This window comes from Acomys russatus, chromosome 13, assembly GCF_903995435.1.
Source record: "Acomys russatus chromosome 13, mAcoRus1.1, whole genome shotgun sequence".
Classification (NCBI taxonomy): Eukaryota; Metazoa; Chordata; class Mammalia; order Rodentia; family Muridae; genus Acomys; species Acomys russatus.
Window position 1 is genome coordinate 40,853,685 of NC_067149.1, and position 19,333 is coordinate 40,873,017.

The 19,333-nt window shown below is 48.8% G+C and overlaps 1 protein-coding gene across 8 annotated transcripts; it reads left to right on the forward strand.

The window, feature by feature from the left end:
* Positions 1-591: 591 nt before the first annotated feature.
* Brpf1 (bromodomain and PHD finger containing 1) lies at positions 592-18,827 on the forward strand. Of its 8 annotated transcripts, none has more exons than XM_051155062.1 (14): positions 592-740; positions 2,594-3,202; positions 6,997-7,956; positions 9,182-9,344; positions 10,270-10,401; positions 10,740-10,886; positions 11,803-12,112; positions 12,433-12,753; positions 13,066-13,350; positions 13,846-13,993; positions 15,436-15,572; positions 15,675-15,793; positions 16,114-16,268; positions 17,711-18,826. In XM_051155062.1, the coding sequence occupies exons 2-14, from the start codon at positions 2,604-2,606 to the stop codon at positions 17,892-17,894; spliced, it is 3,660 nt and encodes a 1,219-aa protein (XP_051011019.1). In that variant the 5' UTR covers positions 592-740; positions 2,594-2,603; the 3' UTR covers positions 17,895-18,826. The 8 variants fall into 8 exon arrangements, with proteins under 8 accessions (XP_051011019.1, XP_051011020.1, XP_051011021.1 ...); XM_051155063.1 differs by having other exon boundaries at positions 12,436-12,753; XM_051155064.1 differs by having other exon boundaries at positions 10,740-10,868.
* Positions 18,828-19,333: the final 506 nt, after the last annotated feature.

Here is a 19,333-nt window from a genome sequence, read left to right on the forward strand (position 1 = left end):
AAGGCCAGTTCCCTACCGCAGCAGCAGCGCCAGCAGGTGGGAGGGAGCAAGAGGCGGAGGCAGAGGGGGAGGGGAGAAGGGCGGGCTCCTCACGTCCAGCCTCGGGCTGTCCATCCGTGGTCGCAGATTCGTCACAAACGGCCTGGGGACACCCCCTCCTACTCCCCAAAACTGCGACTTTGATCTCCAGAAACTCCACCTCGAACATGGAGGAGGTCGTTGAGTCCTTCTCGGTGTCCAGTGGTCTGTTCCAGGCCTATAGGCTGGACGCTAGGTCCTCAGAGGACCGGCAAAGAACTGTGGCGAAAGTGCGTCTACGCAGCGCCACGGGGCCGCGTTTACCCTGGCGGACGCCGTCGCCGTCGCTGCTGCTGCCGCCGCTGCCACAGCCTTTGCCGCCACGGTCTCGCCGCCGCTGTCCCTGTGCCACCTCCGGGAGCCCACCCCCATTGTCCCCGCGGCACCAGGTTCCCAGCACAGAAGACCCAAAAACTCTGGAAACGCGAGGGTGCTTGTGGAGTTGCGACGCTGGGGCGCCGGCGGGACCGGGAGCGGCAGGGGTCAGCGCGGGAAGCCGGGGGAGCCGGGCCAGAGCGTGCGGGGCAGGAGCCGGGGCGACCTGCTCCGCGTCCTGGAGTTCGGGTATTCCTTCCCGGCCCGTCTTTCCCCGCCGGCCTCCCCACACGGGGTCGGAGCCCCGGCGGGCGTCCCCAGCGATGATCCCGGACTGGAGGTGGCCGGTGAGTACGGGCCGGGGCCGGGCGACAGTGCCAGTAGAGAAGGGGCAGCCCTGGCGGTGCGCGATAGGCGCTTCCTGGGCCCCTCGGGCGGGGAAAATTGACAGGCCATCGTTCGCGGCGAGAGGCGAGTGTCGGCGGCAACACTGTGTCCTTTGAGGGCTGCCTGGGCCAGAGGCAGGAGGGAAGCCTTGTTTGACTTGTTACACTTTGACAAAAGGGAAGCGGCACAGTATCTGGTAGACCTGGCTCCAGCCCCGCGGGCCTGGTCCTGCCCTTAGTCCCCTACTTCTTCCCTCAGCGCCTGGAGTTTTCAGGAGTAGATGCTTCCGCCATAGGCCAGGGCCCCAGGGCGTTTAGAGCTAAGTTGTGATCGCAGCGACGTGCCTCTGACGGCAGGTCCCTTGGGGCACTTTGCCAGTTCGGGAACCAGGGCAGCAAATCCAGAGCGGCTGCGTTCGCCAGGGACTGGCTTGGAAAGAGTTGAGCTTGTTTGTGCCTATAATAGGTTTCATGTTTAAAGGCACAGCAGCTGGTAGGAAACAGAAGTGAGTTGGAGTTGAATGTGTGGCTTGGCTGACTTGGAAGTCAAAGGCTGTCGACAGAGGGTCTAGAGCTGCGCACTCTCGTGGTTAAAGCCTCAGGTGGAAGGGAGAGGCTGAGAGTCAGTGTCCTTCAGGGAGCTCAGGCAGGCTTTGCGGTGGTCCTAAGCACCCTAGTTCAACTAGTCCTGAGAGAAATTGGGGCAGTTCCAGACTAAGCTGGGCTCCCTGGGGTTTGGTGCCATCTGCTGTCTCTACTCACCCAGAAACATTGGAGTGGGGGAGGGTTAGCCCTTGAGAACCCTGGAACAGAATGCCTAGATTTTCGTGTTCCTGTTTGTACCCTTAGAGCCTTGCACTTGGTAGGCCCTGAGTTAATGTTGCATGAATCTGTAAATGAGGAAATGAAGTGTAGCCTATGCTTTTTTCCTGGGTAAATGACTTTTTTTTTTTTTCACATGGTTCCTCCCTGTATATCCCCACTCATTTCCAGGGTGAAGTCCATAAAGGCCTCAGCAATGCACTGATTACGCAGTCCTGTGGTTTCTGTTAGTATCTAGGACTCAGTCATTGAGCACCCAGGCTTAGACAGGGCCAACTTCTATACTTAATCTGATCTTCCTCAGCCCCCAATCAGTGGTCTTCTCATTCAGCTGTTCATTCAGCAGGCTTTTCATTTTATTTGCCAAGGCTTGAGAATGCAGTGCATGCTGGGAAGCAGGGATGTAGAAGAGGGCAGGCCTGGTGTCTACTGAAGAGCTCTTAGTAAAGTGGGAGATGGCAGAGCTAGCAAACGTCACTCACACTGGAGGCAAGGATAGAATGCTGCGCAAACAGTCAAAGAAGTCATAATAGAAGTGTCATTTGAACTAGGTACAAAGAAGCCCTTTGTACCTTGAGAAATTATATTCAGGGAATTTTAGGCCACTTTGTGTAGACAACTGTAACTACTGAGAAGAATCTAAAAAGGAAGACTAGGGCCACACAGCAAGAAGAAGTCCTTGAATGCTGTCCTACGAAGCTGGAGAGCAGCAGGAGGCTTTTAGGCATGCCATTGCTACTTGGAGAAAGAGCACTCTTGTCACTTTATGTGAGACTAGGCTAAAGGAATTGAGACATAGCTAGGATAACCAAGCTACAGGTCTTAAGGGCCCAGACCAGGATCTTGGTAAAGGAGCTGGCACTCAGATGTGCTCTAAAGAGAGTCTGGCCAGGACATGGTGCCTTGTGAGAAGGAAGACTGGAGAAAGTGGGCTGTATGCTGGAGAGGCTGGAAACTCATCAGGCCTGTGCTAACTGATCTGTGTATTCTAGATGTGACAGCATGGGGGTGGACTTTGATGTGAAGACCTTCTGCCACAATTTGCGGGCAACTAAACCACCATACGAGTGCCCTGTGGAGACCTGCCGCAAGGTTTACAAGAGTTACAGTGGTATCGAGTACCATCTGTACCACTATGACCACGACAGCCCACCACCCCCACAGCAGACCCCACTGCGCAAGCATAAAAAGAAAGGGCGCCAGTCACGACCAGCCAACAAGCAGTCACCCAGCCCGTCTGAAGTCTCACAGTCACCAGGCAGAGAGGTGATGAGCTATGCTCAGGCCCAGCGCATGGTAGAGGTAGACCTTCATGGCCGTGTCCACCGAATCAGCATCTTTGACAACCTGGATGTGGTGTCAGAGGATGAAGAGGCCCCTGAGGAGGCCCCTGAGAATGGCAGCAACAAGGAGAACACAGAGACACCTGCGGCTACACCTAAGTCAGGCAAGCATAAGAACAAGGAGAAACGCAAGGACTCTAACCACCACCACCACCACAGCGCTCCCACCAGTGCTGCTCCCAAACTGCCTGAGGTGGTATACCGTGAGCTAGAACAAGATACCCCTGATGCACCGCCCAGGCCCACTTCCTACTACCGGTAAGACCATCACCATCTCCTACCTCTAGAAAATCAGTCAAAACCAGGAGAGATGACAGGCAGATAGGAGACCACAGAGGTAAAGGAAAGCACTAGCCTGCTAAGTCAATGTGAACTGTCCTTTAGCCCTAAGTGCATGCCAGGTCCTGTGTTTAGTGCTTTATAGCCATCACTCTCCCTGCTCCCCTTTTTAAATTTAATTAAGGTTGGTGAGTGTGTGGTGTGTGTCTGTGTGTGTGTGTGTGTGTGTGTTGTTTTCTTTCTGTTTTTTGAGAGAGTTTCACTGTTCCCCTAGCTGGCCTAGAACTCACAGTGTAGCTCAGGCTGGCCTTGAACCGACAAGAGAGCTGCCTACCTCTGCCTCCTGAGTGTTGTGTAACATTTGACCAGCTATTTAACCTCTTCATTTTTATAATTATTGCAAACAATCATTGCTCTCATTTGCCAGGCCTGTCAAAAGTCACTTGCTAGGAATCTCTAAGGCTGAGACCCACGTCCACCACACTTCAAGGCTGCACTGTTCCCCTGCATCCAGCATCCTGGTTCTAGAACCCTCATTTGCAGAGCAGGTGCAGTGCTCCTCTCTAGGGCAGAAGACATTGGCTTCATAAAGGCCTTAAAGACAGGTGGTAAATCTAATATAATTTCACCACTGTTCTGTTATTGTCACCTGTTTTCTAACAGGTTTGGTTCCTTTTTGTTTGGTTTTTGTGTTTTGTTTTGTTTTGTTTTGAGACAGGATTTCTCTGTGTAGTCTTGGCTTTGTAGACCAAGCTGGTCTTAAACTCACAGAAATCTACCTGCTTCTGCCTCCTGAGGGCAGGACTAAAGGCGTGTACGACAACGCCGGACGTCATTCCTAATTTTCAGAGAAAGAATCCTTTTTTACATTTATTTATTTGTGTGTCTGCCCATGCACTTGCATCACAGCCCCCGTGAAGGCTAGAGAACTACTTGTGGGAATCAGTTTTCTCTTTCTACAATGCAGGTCCCAGGTCCCAGGATAGAGTTTAGGTCATCAGGATTGGTAGCAGCCACCTTTATGCACTGAACTGTCTCGCTGGTCCTGAAGCCACAGACATAATAAAACTAATTCCCTTAACATGAGAAAACAAGATTTAGGGTGGTAAAACTATATGCAGAAATCTCATCAACAGGATGTTATCAAAATCCATTGTAAATATCCCCTTGGAGTCTTGGCAGCCATTTGTCTTTATTATAAGGCTCTTACGTGAACAGTGGCTTTTACCAAATATGCAGTTCACTCGATATTACAGTGACTGGGAACATAGTGATACTCTGTGGGGGGTTGGGGGGGGAGAAACTTTCCTCTCCCTTGCCCAAGTCTTCTTTATTTTTTCTCCTTTTGTCTGTTCAGCCCAGTTCCCCTTTCTAGTTTTCCAATTTTTTTCTTAGAATTTTCTACCATGCTCTCTTCACCCCAAACAGGCCCCTCTTTCAGCTTTCCTCTCTTCTAAAGGCTCTTGGTATGATCTGCTCTCACAGGCAGTCTAGCTCAATTATTCAGCTCCCCTTGCCCCCCACCCCCCGCCCAAAAAACCCAAACCCACACATTCACTTTCCTCCTGGGAGCAGATCTCTTCCACCAAGGAGCAGTTTCAGCTGATTGCACACAGTCAGTTAGGAGTTACATTTTTCTAATTATCATAGTTAGTAAATTCCCCATGTTTTAGAACTGATTTACTTTTGCAAAAACTTGAGAAAGTCTGAGGTCATCACTCTAATAATATAATTTTCTTTTGCTCAAATTCCAGTACACTTCTTGAGGGGGAGGGAGAGGGTGGTATGTCAGCTGGTATGTCAAGAATTGTACGTGACACATAGCCCACCTATCTGTGCCATCGTCTGTAATCTGGGAGCCTGTGGGAGTGTGTTATGAACCATCACCTGACAGTTCATGTGTAATGGCAGAGGAAAGGCAAGACCTGATGTCTAAGAGAACTAGCTAGTGCAAGCCCTAGAACCATCCAGCTAGTTCACACCAGCTCTGATCATACCCTTACTCCAGGAGCACAGTTGCGCTCACCTTGGAGATGGGGAAAGGTCTAAGGAAGAAGCTGCCTCCTACACACATTTTATTCTCTCTCCTCCCTGCCACCCCCAAAATGCCTTTCAATTGGACAACACTGAGGACTTATTCCTGTACAGTGAATCTGACATGATCCCTGCCTCTTTCTAGAGAAGGACCTAGGCACAAACGGCTATAATTCAATGTGGGGTTAGGGCTATACAAAAGCCAGTAATAAAACTGACATTTATTGAATACTTGCTCCACGTGAAGCACTGTTCTAAGTGTCTTCCTTTACTAACTGATTTTATCCTCACAACAGCTGTGTCAGGCAGGTTCATATTAGCATTGTTACTCTATACATGAGGAAACCAGAGCCCAGGGAGCTTAAGAGCTTAAAGTCATATACTGTTATATGGAGACCAGGCAATATGGCCTTAGAGCTTCTGTGCATCTGGCTGTTCAGAGATCCATTTTCCATGTAGAGAGAGAATTAACATTCTGCTGGAATGTGCTGTATGTTACTTGATCCAGCCTCTCCGTTCTCCCAGGGTCTCTTGTCTCTTAGACTGGCCTCCACTTCACAGGATAGTAGCCTTGAACTCTTGATTCTTCTGCTTCTACCTCTTGCGTGTTAGGATTTACAGGTATGCCATCACACCTGACTTTATGGAGTGCCAGGGATTGAATCAGGGCTTTGTGCATACTAGGCAAGCACTCTACCAACTGAGTATATCCCCAGCTCCTTGGCCATTCGCCTTTGTAGTATCATTTAAAGTTATCATTTACTGAATAAAGCCCTTGTATTGTCAGTAAATCTTTGATACTGGGCAGAGCAGTACTGTCCGGAAGGTGACAGAGTGGCAGAGACAAAGTTTAAAACTGGGTTTCTTCATGCCAAAGTCTTGTTTTTGCCTTGTACTATGTGGTTGATAATACCAGAGTCTAGTCAGCCTAAGACAGGGCAAATGGGGGCCTGTTGTTTCACAGCCACCTGGATCAGCCCTTTGCTATAGGCCTGCTGGCTCAGAGAGTGCCATAGTGGATGTGGAAAAGGCTAGGGCTAGAGACTGGATGCCACTCTGTCACTCTGGTAATATGACCTATGTGTGACAGGTGGTTAACAATTTTTCTCAAAGCTTCACTTTCTTCATCCATGAATAAAGATTATAAGAACACTGATCTGCTATCTAATGAGGATCAATATAACTTTGCTTAGTACCTAACCCATAGTAAATGCTCAGTCAGTCATAGCTATTATCTTTCAAGACTATCCAGAGACCCCTAGAACCTTCTGAGAGAACATCATGTGTCTTTGATCCTTGTCAGCTTTGCTAGAGAAGGCTTGTATTCATTTGCCAGTGATCTCCAAGGAACTGCCTTCCTCTTAACCATACAGTCCCCCACACTCCCACAATGAGCCCTCACTGCTCCAGCACCCCCTAGGGCACTGGCTGGGCCTCTGTACTTCAGGAGAGGCAGCATCGTACAGTAGCCACAACGTGAGTAATAGAGAAGGAGGCCCATGTTCACAACCAGGCCTCAGACACTCTCACAGGTAAGCTGAGGAAGTTAACTTCTCCCACATTTAAATCTCCTTTTCTGCAAGACAGGAATGATTCTAGTTTCTGTGAGTGTGGGGTTAAGGTAAGGCTAGAAGGAGACATGCAAACACAGGCAGACATTGAGTGCTTGGAGCACAATGCTTTGTCTGAAGGGAAGAGTTATCAGCAGTGTGATGCTGAGCTGCCTGTGTGCACTGCAGGTACATTGAGAAGTCTGCAGAAGAGCTGGATGAGGAGGTGGAGTATGATATGGATGAAGAGGACTACATCTGGCTGGATATCATGAATGAGCGGCGGAAGACTGAGGGCGTGAGTCCCATCCCACAGGAGATCTTTGAGTACCTAATGGATCGGTTGGAGAAGGAGTCGTACTTTGAAAGTCACAATAAAGGTGACCCCAATGCACTAGTGGATGAAGATGCTGTGTGCTGTATCTGCAATGATGGCGAGTGCCAGAATAGCAATGTCATCCTCTTCTGTGACATGTGCAACTTGGCTGTGCACCAAGAGTGCTACGGTGTCCCCTATATCCCTGAGGGCCAGTGGCTGTGCCGCCGTTGCCTGCAGTCACCTTCCCGTGCAGTAGACTGTGCTCTGTGCCCCAATAAGGGTGGTGCCTTCAAGCAGACAGATGATGGCCGCTGGGCCCATGTGGTATGTGCCTTGTGGATCCCTGAGGTCTGCTTTGCCAACACAGTCTTCCTAGAACCTATTGACAGCATTGAGCACATCCCACCAGCCCGCTGGAAGCTTACTTGCTACATTTGCAAACAGCGGGGCTCTGGAGCCTGCATCCAGTGTCACAAGGCCAATTGCTACACAGCCTTCCATGTGACATGTGCCCAACAGGCGGGCCTTTACATGAAGATGGAACCTGTGCGGGAGACAGGTGCCAATGGTACCTCCTTTAGTGTCCGCAAGACAGCCTACTGTGACATCCACACACCCCCAGGTTCTGCTCGCCGCCTGCCTGCCCTATCCCACAGTGAGGGTGAGGAGGAAGAGGATGAAGAAGAAGATGAGGGTAAGAGCTGGAGCTCAGAGAAGGTCAAGAAGGCCAAAGCCAAGTCCCGGATTAAGATGAAGAAAGCTCGGAAGATCTTGGCAGAGAAGCGGGCAGCAGCACCAGTGGTGTCCGTGCCCTGCATCCCACCACACAGGTACACGGGCAGGGAGGGAAGTGAGAAGCCCTCAGAGGAACTGTGGGGCCTGAGTGACCAGCTATCAGGAGCTGCATAGAAGTAAAAACGAAATAAATGGGAAGGGGCGATCTTAAGTAAGCCACCTGACTTTTGCATTAGGAGCCAGAAACTCTGAGCTTTTATCTGGCCGACAGAGCATGTATTTAAACTGCCCTTCTTTTTGATGGTGCAGTTTGTTAAGATGAAACAGCCACCGTGGAAAAGGAATCTTCTCATGAAAGGAGAATCAGTGAAAAATGAGGAGGAGAAGGCTCAGAAAGTTGTGAAGGCACACAGTGGTCAGGTGTGCTTAGCATGCGTAGGGGCATAGGTTTAGTCCCCAGCACAGGGGGGGAAATGCAGGACATGCAACTTGGTTATGTGCCAGAAGTGCTTCAGTGTTCCCTAAGGGCCGTCTTCCCATCCTGTGGACTGTGTGCCCTGTGGAGTGGTGCTCAGTCAGGCTGTGATTGTCAGTTGTTTTTAGCTATCTTTTTGTTGTCTGGTTAACTTCACCATGGGTTTCTGCTATACTTACAACTTTTTTGGTTTTGGTTTTGCTTTTTGTTTGTCTTGTTTTTATGAGACAGGGTTTCTCTATTACACAAAACCCTGGCTAACCTGGACTCTTGTTTGTAAACCAGGCTGACCTCAAACTCAGAGATCCACCTTTCTCTGCCTCCCTAAGTGCTGGGATTACAGGTGTGTGCCACCACACCCAGCTGCTGTTTGTAATTTATCTTCATTTGAAAGGCCAACAAGTAATGGGTACTTTATGTTCCCCATAGGCTCCTTCTGAGAGATCAGTCTTAACTGTGCCCTGGCTGCAGTAACTAAACAGTCTTAGAGGCAGACTGATGCTGTTCTGCTTGCTTAGTCCTGAGAGCTTGCTTTCCTCTCTGCTGTGTTGTGCTGCTCTAGGCATTGTTAATTATGCCTTAAGTCCAGAGTGCCAAGCTCCTCCTCTTCCTTTTCTTTCTGAGACAGAATCTCTTACAGTAGGTTGGGCTTGAACTCCATATAAAGCCAAATGTGACCTTGAGCTTCTGGATCCTTTTGCCTCCACCTCCCGAGTGCTGGGATTATAGGTGTGAGCTTTTCTGGACTTTTTTTTGATAAGCACCATAGCTCCCATTCATCCCCATTTAGGAACTTACTGGCAGTCAGGACCTAACAGGCTTTTACTTTGTTCCCTGGTTCCTAGGCTCAGTAAGATCACCAACCGCCTGACCATCCAAAGGAAGAGTCAGTTCATGCAGAGGTTACACAGCTACTGGACTCTAAAACGACAGTCACGGAATGGGGTCCCACTACTGCGGCGTCTGCAGACACACCTTCAATCTCAGAGGAATTGTGATCAAATTGGGGTACTATGTCCAAATCCCTATGAGGTGTGGAATCTAGTACCAAAAGGACAAGGACCAAAATTTGTAGCAATAGCCTCCAGCGTCACAGAGCTTTGGATCCCCCCCTCCTCACTTTTTTTTTCTTTCTTCTTTTTTGGTTTTTTGAAACAGGGTTTCTCTGTGTAGCCTTGGCTAACCTGGACTCAATTTGTAGATCAGGCTAGCCTTAAACTCACAGATCAGTTTGTTTCTCCCTCAAGTACTGGGATTACAAACATGTGCCACCATGCCTGGTTTTTTGTTTTGTTAATGTGCATTGGTGTTTTGCCTGCATGTATGTCTGTGTGAGGGTGTTTGATCCCCTGGAACTGTTAAAGACAGTTGTGAGCTGGGGTGTTGGGGATTGAGCCTGGGTCCTCTGGAAGAGCAGTTGGTGCTTTTTGTTTTTGTTTTTCGAGACAGGGTTTCTCTGTGTTAGACATGGCTGTCCTGGACTCACTTTGTAGACCAGGTTGGCCTCAAATTCACAGAGATCTGCTTACCTCTGCCTCCCTGACTGCTGGGATTAAAGGTGTGCACTACCACCACAGCTGTAGTTCTTAACCACTGAGCCATCTCTCCAGCCCCGATTTTTCCTCCTTAATTTAAAATTAACCCACCCAACCCAGGCTCAACATGAAATTTATATGTTACCATCTTGGTGGAAAGGCATTGTTCCTGTGCTCATTAATTCAACAAACATACTGAGCTCTGTGTGTGTGTGTGTGTGTGTGTGTGTGTGTGTGTGTGTGTTTGTGTGTGTGTGTTAGAAAGATGGAGGTGCTATTGATAAATTACTGGGCTTCCTCCTTGAACTTGTCCTGCCTTGGCCTAGGTTTCCTGGGCACTCTTCCTGAACTCCCCTCTGCTCTCTTATCATCTTCTGATGCCCCTTTTGCCTTTACAGAGAGATTCTGAAGATAAAAACTGGGCCCTCAAAGAACAGCTCAAGTCCTGGCAGAGGCTCCGGCATGACCTGGAGCGAGCTCGGCTGCTGGTGGAGCTGATCCGCAAACGAGAGAAACTCAAAAGGGAGACGGTGAGTGCTCCTGGGCCATCCCTGGTTCTCTGGAGGAGGGAGGGTGTGTGTCCCTGGCTAGGAAGCACCAAGGCCCATACTGGCACTGAGTCCCAGCACCATGTGCTTTTAGGCCTATGGGAAGCTGAATGGCAAAGGAGACTGCAGAGGCTCCTAACCTCTGTCATCTAGGCAGCTTGGGCCAGGAGTTCAAGGAAAGGGGACCAAAGTAGATAGAGTCATCTTTCTTTCATGGGTCCTGGATGAGAAATCATGTTCCTAAGCCATCAAGGACCATTCCTTTGATGTCTGCTGAGGGATTGGCCAGGGCCTGGCTGATCAGCCTTTTTGTGTGTCAGATCAAGATCCAGCAGATTGCCATGGAGATGCAGCTCACCCCTTTCCTCATCCTCCTCCGAAAAACCTTGGAACAGCTCCAAGAGAAGGACACAGGCAACATCTTCAGCGAGCCGGTCCCTCTGTCTGAGGTAACCGAATTGGACGAAGTAAGAATCCTTTCCCCTCACTCCAACTTCTTTCTCTTCCTCTTCCAGTTGGACCCCTGCTGCAGGTCTGGTCCAGGGACTAGGTGGGGACCTTGACATAAAGGGTTCGTGGCACTGAGGCAGGATGAACTAGAGCCACATCTATCACTTGGAATCTTGTCCCTTTTTTTTGTTTGTTTGTTTGTGTTTTGTTTTTCGAGACAGGGTTTCTCTGTGTAGCCCTGCCTGTCCTGGAGTCGCTTTGTAGACCAGGCTAGCCTCGAACTCACAGAGATCCACCTGCCTCTGCCTCCCGAGTGCTGGGATTAAAGGCGTGCGCCACCCTTGGGCTCTTGTCTTATCCTTTTTATACTCCAAGAAGTCAGAATGGGAGGCCATCTGCACTCCATCCCCACAGTCTGCCAGATGAACAATCCCAGGGCAGGAAAACGTTTTCATGGTGCTCAGTCCTAGAATACAAACTTTACAAGGCTCAGAATCTAAAGAGCCACTTCTGAAGCCCTAGGTTAACTTCTCTTTGAAATGTTTAAGATGGGACATTGGAGGCAGCAGCCTTACGTAAGCCTTATGATGAGCAAGAACAACAGTAAGAATACAAGGTGGTACAAGTTTTAGTGAATTGTCATGGCCTCTTTCTCAGTAAAGCTGCCAATGGTTCCAGGAAATACATTTGCCTGCATTTTCATCACCATTTCAAGGAGAGGAAAATAAGGGCAAGAGAGGTTAAGAGATTTACCAAGGTCACACAGCTTGTGACTACTAAAGCCAGGACTAGAACTTCCTTTGTACTACATGCCTGCCTCTTAACCATGGTGGGAGGAGGTTGCTAGATACATTTCAGGGGGGGGCTGTTAAGAGTAGGGTTTTGCGGGAATGAGAACAGATCTCCACTTAGACACTTACCCTGCTCTCCCAGGTACCTGACTACCTAGACCACATCAAAAAGCCCATGGACTTTTTCACCATGAAGCAGAACTTGGAGGCTTACCGCTACTTGAACTTTGATGATTTTGAGGAGGACTTCAACCTCATTGTCAGCAATTGTCTAAAGTATAATGCCAAGGATACCATCTTCTACAGAGCAGCAGTGCGACTCCGTGAGCAGGGTGGCGCTGTGCTCCGTCAGGCCCGGCGCCAGGCAGAAAAAATGGGCATTGACTTTGAGACAGGCATGCATATCCCTCACAACCAGGCCGGAGATGAGGCCCCACACCACACTGAAGATGGTGGGTGATAAGACATCTGCATGCATAGAGAGCAGTGCCAGAGATTGACAGCTTTCCAAAAGCCCCTTCCTGGGACAGGCAGTACAGGCAGAAAGCATCTGGGCTGAGCAGCAGCAGGCTATCCCCAGGAATGCTCCCCCAAAAGCCAGACTTGGTGAATGGATAGCTGGGCCACCATTCTATATACTAGTGCTGCTGTTTTGCAGCTGTTCCTGGGAGAAGCCAATGGGAAGAGTGGGCTTCCTGCTGCCTGCCCAGGTTCAAGGGGCAAAATGGGCAGCTCTGAGCCTGACCTTTCTCCCCCCAACTCTCCCTGGCAGCAGATGAAGAACGGCTGGTCCTGTTGGAGAACCAGAAACACCTGCCAGTAGAAGAGCAGTTGAAGTTGTTGCTGGAGCGGTTGGATGAAGTTAATGCCAGCAAGCAGAGTGTGGGCCGCTCCCGGCGTGCAAAAATGATCAAGAAAGAGATGACAGCATTGCGGCGGAAGCTTGCTCACCAGCGGGAGACTGGCCGGGATGGGCCTGAGCGTCATGGCCCCTCCAGTCGGGGCAATCTGACACCCCACCCAGCAGCCTGTGACAAGGATGGACAAACTGACAGTGCCGCCGAAGAGAGCAGCAGCCAAGAGACAAGCAAAGGTCTGAACCCCATAGCAATGTGGACCCCAAAGCAAGTCAGACTTTGGCTCTGCAGCATGTACTCAGCCCTGCTATCCCCTAGGCAGAGGTCCTTCCTGCACAGTTAGCTGCACTTTCTCCTTCATTCCCCAGTCAGAGGCCTCTTAGCTACCTCTCTAGCTGTTGGCATGTGCCATTCTAAATCACTGTCACCAAACCATCTCCCCAATTCTAGATAGAGTAATGATCCTATATTCCCAGGATATGACCCTGGACCCTTCTTTCTCATAGCAGGCCCCTCACCAACTCTCCTTCTCTCTTTCTCTGCTCCAGGCCTGGGTCCCAACATGTCCTCAACCCCCGCACATGAGGTGGGCAGGAGAACCTCAGTTCTGTTCTCCAAAAAGAACCCGAAGACAGCTGGACCGCCCAAGAGGCCGGGCCGCCCCCCAAAAAACCGGGAGACCCAGATGACCCCCAGCCACGGAGGCAGTCCTGTGGGGCCCCCCCAGCTCCCAATCATGGGCTCCCTACGTCAGCGCAAGAGGGGTAGGAGCCCCCGGCCCAGTTCAAGCTCAGACAGCGACAGTGATAAGTCCACAGAAGATCCCCCAATGGGTGAGCCTCATCATCACCCAGTGCCCTGCCCCAAAAAGAGTGAGCAGAGCTGCCATTCTTCCCAGAATACTTTGAGCTCTCCCTATAAAAGACAGCTAGAAGGACCCTAAGGAATCCTTTAATTCTATTCCCTTATCTTTTATTTGTAAGAACTGAGGCCCAAAGATACTGACCCAGTCAGGTTCCCATCCAAGCCTCCTCCCCACCATCACTTTACTTTTTCTCTTCTCTCCTTCCTTGGGGAATTTCCTGCCCTTTAAGCCCTTTGTGTCTTTAGGCCAAGGAAAGGTTCTTTAGGCCAAGGAAAGGTGAGAGTCAGGGCAGAGCTTTGGCCAGCTATGGTAGCTAGCCCAGAGCTACTTCTACTGGCCAAGCTGGAAGAAGTTTTCAGCCCAGAAAGAGAACCCAAACACTCATTCCATCTTACCCTCATGCTAGCTCTGATCTACATCTTCCTGACCAATTGGTTCCTTCCCTCCTCCTCTTCCCTCCAAGACTTACCAGCCAATGGCTTCAGCAGTGGGAACCAGCCAGTGAAGAAGAGTTTCTTGGTGTACCGTAACGACTGCAACCTTCCGAGAAGCAGCTCAGACTCTGAGTCCAGCAGCAGCAGCAGCAGCAGTGCCGCCTCAGACCGGACCAGGTACCAGCCCTGCAGATGGGAGGCAGCATGCAGGATGCCTTTGCAGGTTTTCCCACTGTAAGCTGATGGCAGCCATGTCAGTCCAAAGGATGGAGTTCAAACCCAAATGTCTGCAAAATAAATAGGATGGATCAGTCACCCTAGCAGAACAAAAGACACTGTCATAGTTAAGCTAATGCATAGAGCAGGGCAAACTGCTGCTGCCTGGTCACTAGGATTTAACTATCAAATATAGTTTATTTTGTCCACTAAGATATTTTTTGTTCATTTGGTTTTTGTTTTGTTTTGTTTTAGTTTTTTGAAACAAGGTTTCTCTGTGTTATCTTGGCTGTCCTGGAGTTGCTTTGTAGACCAGGCTGGCCTCAAGCTCACAGTGATCCATCTGCACCTTCCGAGTGCTGGGATTACAGGAGTGTGCCACCATGCCCGGCCACTAAGATGTTTTTTAGAACTGAATATAGGGGTTGCTGTTGCAGAGGGCCCTGGTCTAATTCTCAGCACCTACATATTGTAGCTCCAGTTCCAGGGGGATTTGATGTCCTTTTCTGGCTTCTACGGGTGCTACATGCACATGGTACATAGATTTACATGCAACCAAAATACCCATACAGATGAAATAAATAAAATGTTAAAAACACACACACACACACACACAAACAAAAAAACCCCAAGATGATAGGATTAAATTTATTTAAAGCAAAAATCTGAATGCACATAAAATTCTCAGTCTCTGTGTTCTCTTTAAAAATCAGAGGATCAGGGCTGGAGAGATGGCTCAGCATTTAAGAGCATTGACTGCTCATCCAAAGGTCCTGAGTTCAATTTCCAGAAACCACATGGTGACTCACAACCATCTATCATGAGATCTAATGCCCTCTTCTATCTGATGCTCTCTTCTGCCATGCAGGCATACATGCAATAGAGTGCTTATGCATACATAAATAGATTTTTTAAAAACCAGGATCAGCTGGTTATTGTGGCTCACACCTATAATCCCTGCACCTGGGAGGTTGAAGTAAGGTTGCTGCAAACCAAAGGTCAGTCTGACTATGGAGTAAGTTCCAGGTCAGCCATGGCTACAATTGTAATGAGACCTTGTCTCAAGGACTGGAGATGTAGCTTCTTGGGGGAGCACTTGTCTAACTTATGACAAGTTAGGGGTCATAACTTGGGATCAATTTCAAGTCCTCCAAAGCAATAAATAATAATAGAGGATCTGGCAGCCCTGGTTGGTATTGTTTGTAGATAGGCATGCTTTCCGTTTAGTGACTGACAGAGTTCTACATTAATCTGATTACCAGCCTAACCCTTAAGGGTGTGAGAGCTGCAAACTTCATATAGTCTCAGCTTTCCAAAAGTCTAGATTTGTGAGCTTAACAAGGACCCTGCCATGCCATTCCCCATTCCCACCTCTGAATTGCACTCAAATTGTCTTCCTGCAGCACAACACCCTCAAAACAAGGCCGGGGCAAGCCCTCCTTCTCTCGGGGCACATTCCCAGAGGACAGTAGTGAAGATACCTCAGGCACTGAGAATGAGGCCTACTCCGTGGGCACTGGCCGCGGCGTGGGCCACAGCAGTAAGTACCCTCACCCAAAGTCAGGGGTGCTGGGGACCCAGTTTCAAAGCCTTGGTAGCCCTGCAGCTGCTGATCCACCCCCTCTCTCCCGTTCCTGTGAAGTGGTAAGAAAGAGTCTGGGTCGAGGAGCTGGCTGGCTGTCAGAGGATGAGGACTCCCCATTGGATGCTCTGGATCTTGTGTGGGCCAAATGCCGAGGCTATCCATCATACCCAGCTCTGGTAGGCCTATGTTTCTCTCGTCCTTACCCCATGCTTTCCAGCCCCAGAACTGGGATTTATAAGTATGGCTTTGTCCTCTCCCTGCCAAGTTATGAAGTACAGGGATCCTTAGCAGGTAGACAGATATAGCTTGAGTACCCCAGAGAGATCCCAGTCAGCTTCCCACCTCTTCCTATCTCTTCTCTTGGTCCATAGGCTCTGAAATAATACAGCAAGGGTCAACACTGCAGTCCCAGTAACATATTCTTCAAATTCTTAGGTATTGCTAGTTTTGGGGAGGAGGTGACCTAAACCAAACTGGGCTTGTATTATACCCTCAGATCATTGATCCAAAGATGCCCCGAGAAGGTATGTTCCACCATGGGGTTCCCATCCCTGTGCCACCACTGGAGGTTCTAAAACTTGGGGAACAGATGACACAGGAAGCCCGAGAGCATCTCTACCTCGTTCTCTTCTTTGACAACAAGCGAACCTGGTAAGGAAAGAGGGGTACATTTGGTGTGACTTAAAGCCACAGATATAAATACAGTCATCTGTGATGGGGGGTAGACTGCCAAGAGATACAACCACGGATTAGGTTATTACAAAATGGAGAGGGGGGCACACTTAGAATAGCTCTAAGCAAAAGGGTGTGTTGGTCCTGAGTCTGATGGGCTGAATGGGCAGTAGCTGGGAAACAGCTGTAACTAGAAACCAAAGGATGATCAGTAACTGACAAAGTTAGGGTGGCTCTGCCCACATTGAGATTGCTTCCAGACTTATTTTTGTTATCTTTCCCTCTATAGTAACAAGATGAGGAAAAGCTAGCATAAACATTTAAGCTTTAAATCCCTCTTGTCAGAACTTTGTTGATTGCCTGCTGATGATAATCTGTAGTCTCCCTGAAGCAGCTGGGGCAGAATACCCATTTGAGGCCTTTTACACCCATAAAATGCCCTGGGGTTATGCTGTGGAATTAATATACCTTCCCAATGAGAAGTCACTCCTCATACTTAAGAAATTAATAAAGGAAAGTCTCTAATAATAGCATGCAGTGGTCCTGGCTAGGGCACAAAAGGGAGCCAGCCTCAAATAGAAAATGTGACCAGTTTATATAGGCCTTAGGCTTATACATTCCACATACACTGTCATCCTTAAATCTCTTTCAGGTCATGGCCCCAGGTTACACTTTAAACAATTTAAACAGAGACAGGAGACTGCAAGTCTGGCCACTTGGGCAGATGGGAGCAAAGAAATCGTCAGAATTATTTAAGTACACCAGTGCTGTTCTTTTCTGAATAGTTGTTACCAGGGTCATTTTGCTCAGTTGGCAGAATATGCTTTTCCTGATAAGTGATCCCCTTGATGTCAGACCAGGATGCCATTAATGATTGTTGTCTCTTGCAACTGCCACTTTGAGGTGCCTCTTAGAGGCTTGTTCGTTGATATGGGGAGGGGCCTGATGGCTGGTTTTAAGACAGTGTTGCCTACTTTCGTTCTGGATATGGAGATTAATTGGATGCCAATCCAGTAAGCAAACATAAGCAGAAACATTTTCTCAGCAACCCTACACTGCCATTATGGCACAACATTTTCTTTCCTACAGTTTCTAACACACCTGGTTAGTTCACTACTTACCTTCGTGTTATACTGGAGGCAGAACACCATTAGATAACTTCTACTTTGTGTAACTTAATCATTTCCTAAGCAAGTCTTAGTAAATCCTTTATTGCATCAATTTTATTACCTCAAGTTTCACCTTTATTAGTTATTGCCCCTGAGTATAACTGTTGACTGGCCTATCTTCTCAGTACACTACACAGTCCCTTGAAAGCAGGGATGCTGAGAGTCGGGCATTTCTAGATGCATGAAGTACAGAAGGGCCAGTACTTTCCCCTGGAAATCCATGCTTCATCTCATCTTTACCTTGTCTGACAGGCAGTGGCTGCCCAGGACTAAACTCGTTCCTCTGGGTGTGAACCAGGATCTAGACAAAGAGAAGATGCTGGAGGGCCGCAAGTCCAACATCCGCAAGTCAGTGCAGATTGCCTACCACAGGGCTCTGCAGCACCGCAGCAAGGTGCAGGGTGAGCAGAGCAGCGAGACCAGCGACAGTGACTGATACTGTCAGAGCCCACTAGTGCTCTGTGACCGCTCTCCTTCCCTTTGCTCACTGTCCTGGAGTGGTGCTGCCCTCTGCACTGATTAATTCCTGGTCTTGGGGCCAGTCTCAGGGGAAGTTGGGTAGGGGAGGTCCCTCCTGCCCTGAGTGCAGCTGGACTGTACAAAACACTCCAAGGGTCCATGGCCACTCAGTGCAAGGGGAGGAGAAGTCCCACAGGTCAAAAAGAGCTCAAGACCTCATGGCAGTATAGGGCAGGTTGGTGGGCCACAGTTAGAATACTGAATAAAACAGGCCATACCACCCCTACCTGCTCATGCCAGAGGAATCCATAACTGCCTAGAGGCCTGAGGCCCTTGCACGAGGTAAGGTCAGCCAGCATCTTCCCAGCCTAGCAGTGGGATTGATGTCTAGCCTAGAAGAGGGACACAAGGTGACCCCTCTCTGCTGTTGTAAATGCTGTAATTATTGGAGAATTTAAATTATTCTCATTTGTAACTGCGTTTCCGGGTCGCGCCAGAGTCATTTGGTACTTAAAAAAAGAAAAAAGAAAACAAAAAAAAGAGCTTGTCTCTACTTCCTTTCTTTTTCCCATAGAATTCCCCCCTACCTTTCAAACTGGTTTGTATTTATTTCAAAGGAAGAAAATATATTGATTCTTAGAAAATAAAGTCTATTTAGAATTCTTTCTTCTTGCCTTCTACCAGGGAAAGGTCTGTGCCTCATAGATGGGATGTACTATTTGTTTGCTGTTTTTTGAAACAGAGTTCTCTGTGTAGCCTTGGCTGTCCTGGACTTGATTTGTAGACCAGCCTGGTCTTGAACTCACAGTGATCCTCTTCCTGTGCCTGTGCCTGCTGAGTGCTGAGATAAAAGGCAAGGGCCACTAGGCCCTGTGATGGGATGTACTTTGTACCCAAGGGATTGCTGATTACCTTTTTGTTTGTTTGTTTTGTTTTGTTTGAGACAAGGTTTCTCTGTGTAGCCCTGGCTATCTGGACTCTCTGTAGACCAGGCTGGCCTTGAACTCACAGAGATCCACCAGCCTTTGCCCCCACCCCCACCCCCCAAGTACTGGGATTAAAGGCATGCACCACCACATCCGGCAGGAACCTGTCTTTTAAAGGTTTCAATAGCTTAAGAGTTTACATTTCCCATCCACAAGTACATAAAAATAAGTAAGTTGTTTCTAATCCCTGCAGTAACTACAGATGGGCCAGTAGGCTGGTGGTTAGCTCCAGTGACAAGCCATCCTAAGAACCTTTACAGGATTTAAAAAAAAAAAAAAAAGACCTTACAGGAATTATGGGGTGGGTCAATAATAGGTTGGTTATCTCAGGTGGAAGTTTAGAAAAATTATTTAACTTGTTAAAATTCCTACAACTAGGAAGTTGCAGAGCTAGGATTTAAACTGGAGTCCATTTGTCTGAAGAGGTGGC